The 13990-nt window shown below is 36.0% G+C and overlaps 1 protein-coding gene across 2 annotated transcripts in view; it reads left to right on the top strand.

The window, feature by feature from the left end:
- The window catches only part of ABHD17B (abhydrolase domain containing 17B, depalmitoylase), a 42542-nt gene extending 38849 nt beyond the window's left edge, over window positions 1-3693 (top strand). For both annotated transcript variants that reach the window (XM_036991211.2, XM_036991212.2), the window contains one exon: window positions 2342-3693. In XM_036991211.2, the coding sequence (XP_036847106.1) occupies window positions 2342-2561 (220 nt within the window). In that variant the 3' untranslated portion in view covers window positions 2562-3693. The remainder of the gene's footprint in view (window positions 1-2341) is intronic.
- Window positions 3694-13990: the final 10297 nt, after the last annotated feature.

Here is a 13990-nt window from a genome sequence, read left to right as displayed (position 1 = left end):
TCTTAAATGAACTAGAAAAAGTATTGCCACCTTAAAATCTGTAAACATTTGACACATTTGAAAGAAAGGCATCTTATGCTTCAAAAATTCTACCAGCTCCTCTACATAACGAAAAAATTGATGGCCTATTTCTCTCCAATAAAGGAAGAGGGCAAGGAGGAGAAACTGGCAAATTTCAATCTTTTCTCCAATTGGCAGCAATACATGGATTTTTTGTGAATGATAGGTGGGCCAAAGGCTAAGCCATCACTTGGGTCTTAAGAACAAGAATCATTACCAAAACAAATTTTATCATTAGCCAGCAAGGGGTCACTCTCTAGGAAAGATCATGGGAGTATATGCTCTTATCACCAGAGCAGGCTGTGGGAGGCTTTGGTGTTTACATTGATTTGGATTTGTTTTTTAGATAATGTTAGATTAGAAAGTACATTGATTACATTGCTTCTGTCTACCTGGATGGAAGGAATGATAGGTTGTTTGAAATAATGCTATTGACATTTCACAAATCTACTTGATTCCGTCTTTGATTTCTGCTCACCAACAGAGAGGGCAGCACTAACAGTAAACTATTGGGAAAAGATCATACATTTCTTTTTATTTTTTCAGTTCTCTGCTGTTGAACATTTCACAGATAATACACCCAAGCATTTTTTCACTTACCAAAAACAGCTTTGAGTTATTTCATTTGATGATTTTCCTCCTTTTTAAGATGCTAGTTCATTTTTTGGTTGTAATAACTTACTTGTAAGAATTTTTTATTTAGAGTTACTTGTTACTCAGCTATTCAGTTTTTTAAAAAATAATGAAATGTTGCCATTTGCAACAACATGGATGGATGTAGAAGGTACTATGCTAAGTGAAGTAAATCAAACAAGAAATACCATATGATTTCACTTATGTAGAATCTTTTAAAAATTAAAGAAATAGACTCATAAATACAGAGAATAAATGGGTGGCTGCCATGGCAGTGGAGGAAAAGGGTGCTAAAAAGTACAAACTTCCAATTATGAATCCATGGTGATCACAACAAGTACAGCATAGGGAATATGATCAATAGAATTCTGATAACTATGGTGACAGATGGTAACTACACATCACAGCATTTTGTAATAATTGGTGAATCATGTTGTATGACATGCATAAATACTGTAAATCAACTACACTTTAATTAATGAAAAAGTTTTTTAATTAAAAAAAGGAATTTATAAGATTTCTGTATAGTTTGTCTCCTGAGTTGCCATTTTTTAATTTTTTTCTTTAAATCTCTGTCTTATAGTTAATCAGTGTTCTTCTCTGGTGTCTGTTGATCTTTGGTTGTCTGCTCGTATGTAAGAGTGAAAAATGCAAGAGCTGATCTGCAGCAGGTGATGAAGGCTGGTTAACTGTGAGCTTCTCTGTATAGTCAAGCCAGTTGGTTAGGGCTCCCCACCACCTCCCATGTCAGTATTCATGTATCTCTGCTCTCAAAGTGGATATAGTCTCCAAAGAAGAATCTTTCTAAAACTCCCACTTCCAGGATGAAGGCCTGGCTGTCAGCATTCTGGGAGCCAGTAGAGAAAGTAGGTTCATAATAGCCAGTATATATATGTTTACTGGGTCTCTATTACTTCTGCCCTAGTCTGTGTCTGGCAAAACCCTAACCGGCAAACTGTGCAGCTTTGGGTTGCAATCAGTTACCAGTTACAAAAGAAGGAACAACAGGGTTGGGAGTATGCACTTAAATATTTCTTAACAGCCTTTAAACAAATTCTGTATGAATTTCAATCCATTTTCATCCCCATGTCAATTCTTAGCCAGTTCTGTGATATAAATTGGGTTGTTTCTTCACTTTACTTTCTATTCTCTTAAAATTGTTTTTTCTCCTGTATTTTTCATCTGCTCACATTAATATGCCTACTAGTTCCAGAATTTTGTTGTATCATATTCTCATTATTTTGGTAAGTTAGCACCCTAAAACTAAAAAAAGTGTCATTTTACTAGATTAGAAGAGAGACAAAAACAACATGCCGAGAGGTATGAAGTCAGCCCATACTTAAAATAGCCATTTTCCTCCTCTCGTGTGCTAAGCATCAACACTGTGTGTAGAAAGGTCCACTAGGATGACAGTAACCACCGAGTGATGCCTCAGAGCAGACATGCATGAGGTTAATTTAGATAATCTCAAGGTAGTGAGTATGCAAAGGTGGCTTGAATCTCATTTGACTTGTTTCTAATCCTTCTGAGTTGATTCAAAGACAGTTGTGTTATTTAAATCATCTGTCTGGTCTAGCACAAGAAAATTTGTTGTATATTCCTTTTCATAGTCAACTCAATGACTTTCTGCCCTCCTTTTTCCCTACAGCATTGACAAAATCTCTAAGATAACCTCTCCAGTATTAATAATTCATGGGACTGAAGATGAAGTCATTGACTTTTCACATGGCCTCGCGTTGTTTGAGCGTTGCCAAAGACCTGTGGAGCCTTTGTGGGTTGAAGGGGCAGGTCACAATGATGTGGAACTTTATGGACAGTACCTTGAAAGATTGAAACAATTTGTGTCACAGGAACTGGTAAATTTGTAAATTCTGTATATTTGCATACTGGGTTTTCTTTTCTTGCTGAACTGCACTCTTTGATAAAAAACATAAAACCTGAAGGTTTTGTTTTCAAATCATGTCAGTTGCCTTCATAATGTACAGGTAATGGTTTGTTAACAGACTTAATGAAGGTTTTAATTACCAAAACTAGAAACTGGAAATGACAATATCCTGCAGTCAGGCTATGTAATTTATATTTTTTCTGTGAATTTTTTTTTAAACATCAAGATGAGTACTGTATGAAATTTTAATTCTATGAAATCAAATGCTGTAAAAGTATTACCAAATGCTTTTGCATATCAAACAAATTTATAAATATTTTTAAAATATCTCAATGTACTAAATCTTATCCTGGTATAGAAATGTAATATTCTTTCAATAAAAAGCTCTATATCTAAAATAATTCAAGTACTCAAAATAGAATAAACTGTATGAAAACATGCAAGTTCACTAGAGATGACCTAGCCCCTGTTGTACAGGGATAGAGGTTTAAAGGTCATTGTAAGATACATTGAATTTTCTGTATTCCCTGATTGTCACACAGTTCTCTTTAAAGAAAAATAATGTCTGAAATTTTTTAAGCCATCTGTTAATTTCCCAACTAGTTACCTTGTAAATGAGAAATCATGATAGCACTGAATTTTAACTAGTTTTCATTTATAAGTTTGGTACTATGAGGCAACTACTTAAACTTTTCAGTATACTTATTTAAAAGACATTTAGAGCTTCAAGAATGATTTTGTATGCAATGTTTTAAATTTTGACTTGTAGAATTGCAGTACTCTTCATTAAAAGGAAACCTGAAATCCAATAGCTGTTCATCAAGACCACAGACTACTATTTGGTCCCTTCCACTTTGGCTATTTTTAAGAATAGGACCTGTTGTTATGGATGGCTGACAATTACGTGAATTCACCTCTGGATTTAGGAGATAAGAAAACATTTAAATCATAACTTTTATATTAACCAATGTAGTAAAAAATAAAGCTCACATACAAAAACTAAGTTGCCTTCCCTTGAATGAATCCTGCCTGAATAAACAATGAAAGAAAAATAAAAATAAAATTAATGGTATGTAGTCTAATTTGTAAATGAATGAATATTGAATAATACACACTGTGGATATATTTTAAGGCCTTATATAGTTTTAATTGTTCTGCTTGTTCTGTGGTTATGTCTAAGACTAGTATATGATTCTCTTCAAAGTATATCAAGTATTGTGAATGCTTTGGTTCAGATGTGTCAAATTAACAGTAAAACAACAAATATATCACTCAGCTGTGCTTGTCTGCCTTCTTCCATGCTGTCCACCCACTATAAAGAGTAAAAAAAATTACATTTACTCCTTATAGGACATAGTTCAGTGGTTTCTAAATTTGATCATTGCTTCTTTGCTTTAGAGAGATTTTTCTTGCAATTGTCTTGAATCCTATACACTTTTTTCTTTGTACAACACACCCCCCAGAATTTAGCTGTTTCTTTTGTTACCATGGAAAATCAAAGTAATTGATCATACTAATCCAGTATCCAATTGTTCAGCTGTGGGGACCCTGTCCCTTTAAGTTCTTTCAAAAAGCACTCACTTTTCCTTGTCCCAGTATCCAATTGTTAATTCATTCAACAAATATTAATTGAATGTCTAAATCATGCAAAACCCTATGCCAGATAAAGGTAGACATCAGCCATGTCCTCATTGATTACACAGTATAGCTGAAGAGACAGATGCCTCATGGCGCCAGTACAGTAGTATTTGGATAAGGACTGAAGGAGATTTGTAGGGTGGTGGTACAGGTAAACTGTTCTTGGGGAGGGAAACATGGGGAAAGGGCAAATAAGATTCCCACAAAGAAGTGGTATTTGAACTTAACTTTGAAGGCCTACTAAGAAATGACTAAATCTTGATGGCCCAGGGGAAACATTCCAGGCTAAGGGGGACAGAATGTGGAAGCTTAGCTAAAGGTCAAGGGGAAAGGATGGTATAGGGATGAAGCTTACAAGCTAGCTAGTTAGGGGCACAATCATACGTAGTATCATGGGCCCAAATTGTTGACCTAGATGCAACAGAAAACCATCTATAGAAATATGAAACCATTTGTTGAAAAAAATACAGAAATTTTAGCTTGCAGTGGGTAAAATGTGAGCTTTTGAAACTGATCTTAGGTTCTAAATTCATGAGGAAATGAAGTATTGGTCAAACTACATCTGTAGTATTTTGTGAGAGGATGCAGTGAAGGGATATTCACACATTAGAGCTGATACTAAGATGTTACTAATTTGGAAAGAGTCCCCTAAACTGAAACCGGAAAACTAACTGAAGGATTGTCACCAAGGAATGATAGCCATCTTAAAGTACTTGGGAGGCAAGTACTTTACTCTTGTTCAATTTACTCTTTTTGACTTAGTAGAACTAGGTGAAAGTTGTAAAATGACAGAAAAACCTCAGTAAGAACTTAATGGTGGTTTATCAAAAGAGGGACTGCCTCCTGAGAATGAGTATCTTAAACACTGGAGCAGAGCAGAAACCCATACTTGTCACAGTGCTACAAAAGAAATGCCAGATTAAAAGAAAAGTTGAATTATGTGGACTATGTAATGTCCCTTAAAGATTTATATTCCTTTTAGATTTCCACACACTCAGAGCATCACTTGTCCTGTGGATCTATAAGACAGTACAGTGTAGAGGAATTAGCAATCAACTGGGCTTTCTTAACCAACACTAATTAGGGCTATGTCCTTGTCAAGTTACTTACACATCAGCTTCCTCAACTAGAGGTGAAAAGATGGAACTGATCAATTAATAAAATACCTTCCACTTATATGAAAATCTCATCCCCCCCCCACATATGTAATGATTTAATGATCAGTTTTTAGCCACAGCTAGAATAACCCCAGAAACTTTGATACTTGGCCTTTGTGCATACCAACCTGGTACAGTTTGGATGGTTAACACTAATCTTTAGAAAATAGTTACTGGTGTATGTAACTCCTATATCTTAGAAGTACTAAAGAAGAACTTTAACTTAATCATCTTTACATTTTTCCAGACATTTTAATCAAATGTACCAGTTATATATCCCACCTAAAGCATATATATATATATCACATATCTCAGAGATGGGTTTAAATATATAGGTGTTCATTTTAAGAAAGCTTGATAAAAATTGTCAAGTAAATTGGATGTTTTGGTGCATTTAAAATATTGTGAAAAGAACAGCTTTTCAAGAACAAGTAATACAGAAAGCCAGATAAATCTTAAGAACAACATTTGATTGAGCCTAATCCCTCTATTTTACAGGGAAGGAAACCCAAAGAAAAGCAGCTTTGCCAAGGTTTAAAATCTAATGGTCAATGGTTATACACTCATCACAAATTTAGAACCGATGATCCTCTTGAACTGTAATAAAACATAAACTTGGTCTCTAATGTTAATTTTATTTAAGTGGCTCCTAGATCTCATCATCAGCTAGCTAGTTTACAGCAAATTGGTATGTTACAATTAGAGCAAATGGGCCTTTAACAGAATCTCAAATTAATATGATCGATATATTTAAGAGTAATCAGTTTTACTAGGCTCAGTAACAGCTATTCTGTATGTTAAAACCTAGGGAAGATGGTAACTCTAGTCATGAATGAATGTATACTTCAGCATTTACGACAATTACAAAGTGCCAAAGATAAGCAATTATGTTGAAGAAAGTTTCAAAGTAGTTAGTAATTGGTGGTAGATGGCTTTTATATTGTTGCTTTGGTTTAAAAGAAACAATATTTTCAATACCATGGTACCATGTTGCATTCTAACAACTGCACCCTGAATGCCTGTAACCAAAAAAACACTGCATATGATACTTGGGTTGTGCTTTTGAGTAATTTGCAAAATGGGAGAGAAGACATTTTATCTACTCACTACATCTTTAGATGGATTATGTGTCTGAATAGTTTGAATGAGTAATGGTAAGAGAGGAAGCAAATAATGCTGTTATGGAACTAAGTCATTAAGAGTTTGAGTTAAGAAAGCCTAGAGTCTATACAAATGGCAGTGAGCTAAACACAACTGCTTTCAGTTGAAGCAAAATGGGCCTGAAATTACTTATGTCTTTATTTCCTCTTCTAGGCATACACTGAACTTCCATAGTACAATTCCATAACACTGCTGGAAAGATTTAGTATACCTTAAGTGAAATTGTGTTAGGAAATTATATTAGAAAAATGGGGAAATGCTGTTTTTTAAATTGTGATATTTTGTACCTGCTGGTTTAATGCATGTTTCAGGGGTTATACACCTTAATTCAAAATCAGTTGAATGGATTTTTCCCAAAACTGCTTAAGGCAGTGTGTTGCATTGAGGTAGTCAGAAGGGTACAAAGTAGGTTTGTAGACCTAGGGGCATCTGAATTTTAAAAATTTGAATGTGCTCTTCCAAATTACCTGCAAATTACGGTGATTCATATTCAAAAGTCAAAACTAATTTGTATTTTTACATAAATCTTAAACTTGTATTTGAATTTAAGTAGTGAATTTCAAATTATGTGAATACAAGTTGAAAACTTCAATAAGGACAGCAGCCATCTCAATTCACCAAAGTCTGGCCTGATAGTTTGCCTTCTTTTTTTTAAGCTCTTTAGAATCTGGAAGTCTGGCCTCCAAGCCCTCTCAAGTCCAGTAGAAAACAGAATGGGCAGATGGGAGAGGGCCACTAGAAAATAGCTTATATATCCCTGAATACATGTGATACTATCAAAAATAATTAAACTTGCTAAAATATCCAATACAATGTCAACTGAAAGCATTAATGATTATACCTCCATAAAATAAAATGTGAATGCCTATGGAGTAAAACCAGAAGGGAGTAAGTATAATGAGAAATCATGTTAAGGAAATAGAACTCTGGGTGAATTTTTCCTTTCCTTAGGTATCTATGATGTTGCTGTTGTTTTTTATAATTATATTTTTAAAAATGGTTCTTACACTGTCCCAAACTAGCTCTTCTTAAGTAGGCTTCTGAAATTGAAATTTTAAGATCCCAGTATAGGCAAAGGAGAAATAACTTGTTTTTAGCCTGGCTCTCAGTACAGCAAATGAGTAGCCAAAAGAGAAGGATTCTTTCTATTTGGTTGATACCGAGTTTAGTGGGGAGGGAATATAACGTCGTATAATACCTGAAACAATCTACTCTCATTGAGTGCCCATCTGTTTTTCAGGCAATTCCTATGTAACACATCTGTTAATATTACAAACCCAACCCTGCATTGTTCTAAACTTCATTACTTTATAAACTAGTGATGGTCTCAGCCCATTACAGCTTTGCTCACATTCCCCTCATTTGTACAGTTGGTGAGTATATTAACACCTACTACATTTCTATGTTGCAGGGTCAATAATACATTGTATACATATAAAATTGCTTTTTAAATTTAGAAAATACACATTTATAGTTTACTGGTGTATTTTCTTGTGAATTCAAATTATGGTCTGGGATCACTTGCTTTCACCCTGAAGAACTTCCTACGGTATTTATTGTAAGATAAGTTGGCTAGCAACAAGTTCTCTGTTTATCTGAGAAAGTATTTTGCTTCAATTCTTTCAAGGTATCTTTGCTGGATATAGGAGTCTTGGTTGATGGTATTTTTCTTTGAGCACTTTGAATGTTTTCCCACTACCTCTGGTTCCCATTGTTCCTCATGAGAACAGCTCAGCTGATAATCTTACTGGAGTTTTTTGGTATGTGTGTCTCTCGTAAATGACATTTTGTTTTCCTCTGGGTTTTTTTCAAGATTTCTTCTTGTGTTTGAGTTTCAGCATTATTACTATGTGTCTATTCATGGCTCTATATTTATGCTTGAAGTTCATTGAGCTTTCTGAAAGATTAGGTTATTGTTTTTCAATAAATTTGGGGAATTTTTTTCCATTCTTTGAATACTTTTTCTTCCATCCTCTCCTGGTACTCTCAGTTCATGGGCTGCACAGATGACAGATTTAATCATCTGTTTTTATATTAGTGAGTCCCAGGCTGCTTTGCTTTTCAGATTCCTGTGTTTGCCTTCCAGTTTCTTCTGTTGTGCTTTCACATGGTTAACTGTCACTATTTGCTACTGTGAACTTGTTTCTCCTCCTCTAATTTGCTGTTCCTGTTTCTACACTGATGATCTAGGAAATGACATAAGTGAACTCATTAAATTATGTCTAAATTAAGAGAGCAACATCACTGTTCTTAAGTTCCTGAAAGGCTATGCTATAAGTACAGCTTCAGACAGCCAAGACCAAGGCTTCCCCTGCCCAGAGGTAAGAAATAGTTACTGGCAGCCCAGGAGATTGGGTTCTGTCCAGAATTATAGGGATTTAGAGGACTGGCTGCTAGGAGCCTGCTTCTTTGGCAAATGTTACAGCTTTTGTCTTGTATGTTTCTTTTATTTTAGAAAGTCATGAGTTTTCCTTTCAAGAGACAGAGAACCATTTCCAACTTTTGCTACTGTTGAAACAGTGGCTTCTAAATGACATCACCAACCTGAGAAACAGAGAGGGAACATGAAGTATTACCCATCAGCTGGCCTTGACCTTAGCACTATTTAAATGCCATCATTGACCAAGATGATGGATTTGATTTGAAAGTGCACTTAAGAATCATGAAGACAGAAAGTTGAATAGTTGCCAACATCAAGGACTATGGTATAGAGGTATTTGATGGATCTTCAGAATGAAGGAACAATTGCATCAATATCAGAAAGAAGCAGAATAGGGAGAAATACAGGGTGCTTTAGGACTAATAAATCCAAACTTATATACCTAACTAGAAAGGCAAGGTGAGTATAAATACATACCAAACACCCTGTCAGTTAAGGAATATTTTGCAATTCATGAGATATCTGGAGCACATTTGCAGGGGAAAAAAAAGAATAGTTAATTTTAATAAGAGTAAATAGTGTGGGACTGGTTTTGAAAGGCTGGAAACAGGCTATAATGATGAGAGTATGACTAGGGATTAGTCTTGCCTTTCCAGCACTTATTTTTAATGTGTATTTTGGTTACATTTAGTCTCAACATTTTTGTACTTCAGAGCCTAAGAGAAATAAGCAAAAAATAATGATTAACAGGACATGTAGAAGAAGCCTAACAATAGCTGTGTGATTGCACCGGTTTTTTGAATCCTTCCCAGTGTTTCCCAAAAGTTATCTACTTGAAGCCCCATTCCAAGAAGACTTGGAGTGAGACATGAGATATTGGACTGTGTTCTATCCCTTTTAATCCTACGAAGCCTACATAGTTCTCTAAACAGTGTCATACATACAAGTGTTGTAAAGAAAAAAAGATTCTCAGAGACAGACCCTCCACACTGGAGATCTGCCTTTGAAGAAGCTCTGCCTTATTATCTGTTAGACTGAAAAGCTCTGAAGGGCAGAGAATGTGCGTTTCTCTTTTTGTATATCATTAAAAGGGGAGAAAATGTTCTACAGAGGTAAGAGTTACTCCTTTTTGTTACTCATTTGAGAGTTTTATAGGATAGTCTCGTAAGTTGAAACTATAAATTCTTTCCTATTTTACCTTTAAATTATTAGAGAAGAAAGTAGAAAAATTAGCAGTACAAGGGGGGGATGGAGGATAGGTACGTATTGAAATCTTAGATATACTTATCTTAGAGCCATACTGATCATCAAAGGGGAACCTTAATAATGTACACTCTGCTGACCTTGGAAGTCTACTATGAAGATTAGATGATGATAATCCTAAATGAGAATACTTCAAGTGCTCTAAAATAATATGAAAATATAAAGGGTTGTCTATGTTCTAAAGGTAGATCTGTGTCTAGAAATGAAGAGGGTCAGTCCATAAATTATTTTTAGGTAACTTTTAGGAAATATTTATTGAAATGTGTGAGTTTACTTGCATATTGCAGAAAACAACCTGAGTCTGCAGCTAAACGCTGCCTCTCCCCCCCCCCCCACCTTTTTTTTTGACCAGTTTCTTACTTTGGCCATATTTATGTGATTGGCAGGATCTAAAGCCACCAAAAGTTCTTGTCCGCCATGCTTTAAAATGATGGTCCTGCCAGGAAGGCAGCAACAGCTGGATGAACCATACATAGCAAATGTACCTTCCGTCCAGTCCAGTCCTGCTCTACTCTCGTGACACTTTGGCTCCAAATGAGCCCTATTGTCTCCAAAACATACTGTCATTGTGTTCTTAGTTTTGAGGGTTAAATTAGAAAGTCTGAAAGCAAGACAACACTGGGACAGCTGAAATGAAAATCCCATGGTTTCAGAAAAGATTTAATCTGTAATGGTAAATCTTTAGTGCTCTCTTTTCCCTAAAATTAAATTTTCAAATCCTGAATACATTTTTTTCAATCACGATGCCTCTGCACTGATGTAAGAAATAATTACTCACATTTAATGTTACAAGTTTGATGTTTAACTTTAAAACTTAATAAGTTACTAGCATGTTAATGAACATAAGAGTTAATCTCTTTTATAGAGGATTTAAAAATCTAAATGCTGTAATTTCTTGACATAACACTATTTTCCTTTATAATGAAACAAAAATGTGACCTACATGAAACTCTGTACCTTGACCAAGTTCCTGTCCTAATCTGTGTCTTTTGTTTTCTCATTATAATGTGTTGACAGCAGAGTCACTCCTTTGCTTTATTCAAGAACCAATGGATTTATATGGAGGAATTTTTTTTAAACAGCAATTCACCCCAGGACAGTCCCATTAAAAGGGGTAAGGAGGAAAACTTTCAACTATTTAATGTTAAGAAAATATTTCTTCCATACATATTGTGACATAAAATGTGCATAAATGAAGTTTTATTTGATTTAAACTTCATCTTTATGAACTTTGCCTTTTCTGATTACGACTAATCTTTTTTTTTTAATGTGGTTTTAATATAATATGCTGATCTAACTTTTGTAGTTCTGAGAAGAGGTTTTAGATTGTGGCCCAAAAGTGTTCTCCATCAGCCATTCCTCTTAAATTTTCCTTCTTCTTGCTTGCCCCACCAAAGATCTCTGTAAATTCCCAAGAGAAGAAAAACTATGACTTATAATTTTATAATTTAAGTATAATCAACTCAGTAAGAAAAAAAATGTAAAGTAGAATAATCAACTTAGTATAAGAAAAATACTTTCAAATTTATGAAAAGTCCTGGTGGAGATAAAATATATTTTTTCTAAGGTGTTCGTTACAATTGACCAAGTTACTTTTTATATCTCACTTTTTCATCTGCTCAATGCTGTTTACAATCAAAGGACTGTTTAGTAATCCTATGAGATCACATGTGAAAGCACTCTTAAAATTGTAATGCTATATTCAACTCCAATAATTACTACAATTTTATTATATTCTCTTTAGAGAAAAATGAGTATGATGATTGTGTATAAAATATTCCATTGATTCTGCCAATAATGTGCTTGGTGCCTCACCTGTATTCCCACACTCTTTAACTATTCATTTATATTTCTTTCCTTGAGAGCTTTCTCTTGATGTCTGAGCCAGCCTTCCTGTCCAACCAGCTGGAAGTACCACAGAATAATTCAGTGGGAGCAACCTTCAGTTAAAGCCTGATGGACTCAGGCACACCCCAGCTCCCTCACCTCCCAGGTGGGATAGCTCAGAGCCATGTGTCCTACATAGGCTCCCAGAGTTTCCCCAGGGGGAAAGGAATTAAACTGTGATTAGTCCCTCATAGTTCTAGCTGGGTTGCCTTCATAAACTTTATTGACTGCCTTTTACTGCATCTCACTTCCCTATTCCACTCCTGAACCTCCATCTCCTCAAATAAACTACTTGCCCTCAAGTTTTTGTTTTGGGGTCTACTTATGAGGGATTCCTAAAAAGATACTGCCATTGCTTGAACCATTAGTGACCTGGAGTCACAGAGTCATGGTAATTACCTACATGGAAGGACCCTTTAAAAAGCAGTACAATGGATAAAGAGGGGACTTTGAAGCAAGAAATACCTGAACTCAAATTATTTTACTAGTTGTGTGACTTTATGCAATCCTCTCTAAACCTCAGTGTCCTCATCTGTAAATGGTTGCAACATAACATCATAACACCTGTCCAGTCTACTTTACTTACTGGGTCTTCTCAAAAGCTAAAAAGATAATATTCATGAAAGAGTGTGAGAGATAAAAAATTATACAGAGATGATTATTGTAATTGTTAATTGAGTAAAAGCTTCAAGATACCAGTTGAAACTGAAATAAGTGAAGAAAGAAGGCATTCCAGGTCTGAAGCAAGGTGATTGGTTATGAGAGTAGTGCTAATAGATAAGCTAGAAAACAAATACTTGTTTACACAATGGGGAAAGATCATGTCTAGTACCTTTATATACAGTTTCTTCCCTGTCCAGTCTGAAGAGTAGGATTCTGTGTGATAGCCCAGGGAAGCCGCTATTTGCTACAGAGGAGGCACAGAGAAGAGGAAAAGAGAGATGAGCGAGACTGTGCTAGAAACTGCCAAGAAGACGAGGACCAGAGAAGCAGGGAAACCCTCAACAGCGGTACGATGTCCTGGCTTCCCTTTGCTGTTCTCACCACTGTTCCACATCTCCACACACACCTGTGCATTGGCCGTGGCTGACGTGAAGGCCCTGCAGTTGCCGTCGGTCTTCACAGACCCAAGCAGAGCTTGACGGGATTGATCCAGTGCTCTCGGTGCACAGTCTGGGATTTCCAGTGCCCTCCTCAGGTGACAACCCTCTGATCTCCCATTTCTACACAATTAATTCAGTTATGGATTGGCTTTCTTTCCATGCACAAAGTCCTGTGCTTTGTGTCTTATTAACTTACAGGACTCAACCTTTTTCCCCTTCATTTAAACACAGACACACAGACACACACACACACACACACACACACACACACACACTCCCATGAAGCATTGGTACATTATGTCAGATTTTATTCAAGGTTTGAAATGACAGAGGAAATTTCTGTTAGGACCTGGAAATATTACCTCTGAATATTAGATACCCTGTTTGTACAGGGTCCCTTAGCTATTTCCTTCTATGTTCAGTCTGCCTCTCCTTTATTCCTGACCTGTGCCCCCAAATTTTTGCCTCTACCAAGGTGAAAATGTTAACACTCTTTTACTTCCTTTTGCCCAGTGAGCGCATGCCTCAGGGGCTTACTTTCTACCCCAGAGCAGCACCTCCCGGTATTTTTCTAAAAATATAACTTTCTAAAACATAGCAAGCATGGACCTTTGTGATGTCCCTTCAAGAGAACCTACTGCAGGAGCAGAGCTAACTGATGAACTCCAGCCGCCGAACCTCTGTTCCCACTGGCATTTGCCTTGAGGCTATGCTTCCCCCAAGCTGACCCCTACCAGTGACTGTGCACAGGGAGGCTACTGCAGCGACATCATTGCCTGAGCTGGGACTTCTCCTCAGCAGTCCCATGGAACTTTGCTCAGAG

This window comes from Manis javanica, chromosome 2 (genome assembly GCF_040802235.1).
Source record: "Manis javanica isolate MJ-LG chromosome 2, MJ_LKY, whole genome shotgun sequence".
NCBI lineage: Eukaryota > Metazoa > Chordata > Mammalia > Pholidota > Manidae > Manis > Manis javanica.
The sequence above is the reverse complement of the archived record's forward strand: the minus strand, read 5'-3'. Positions and strand labels throughout refer to the sequence as shown.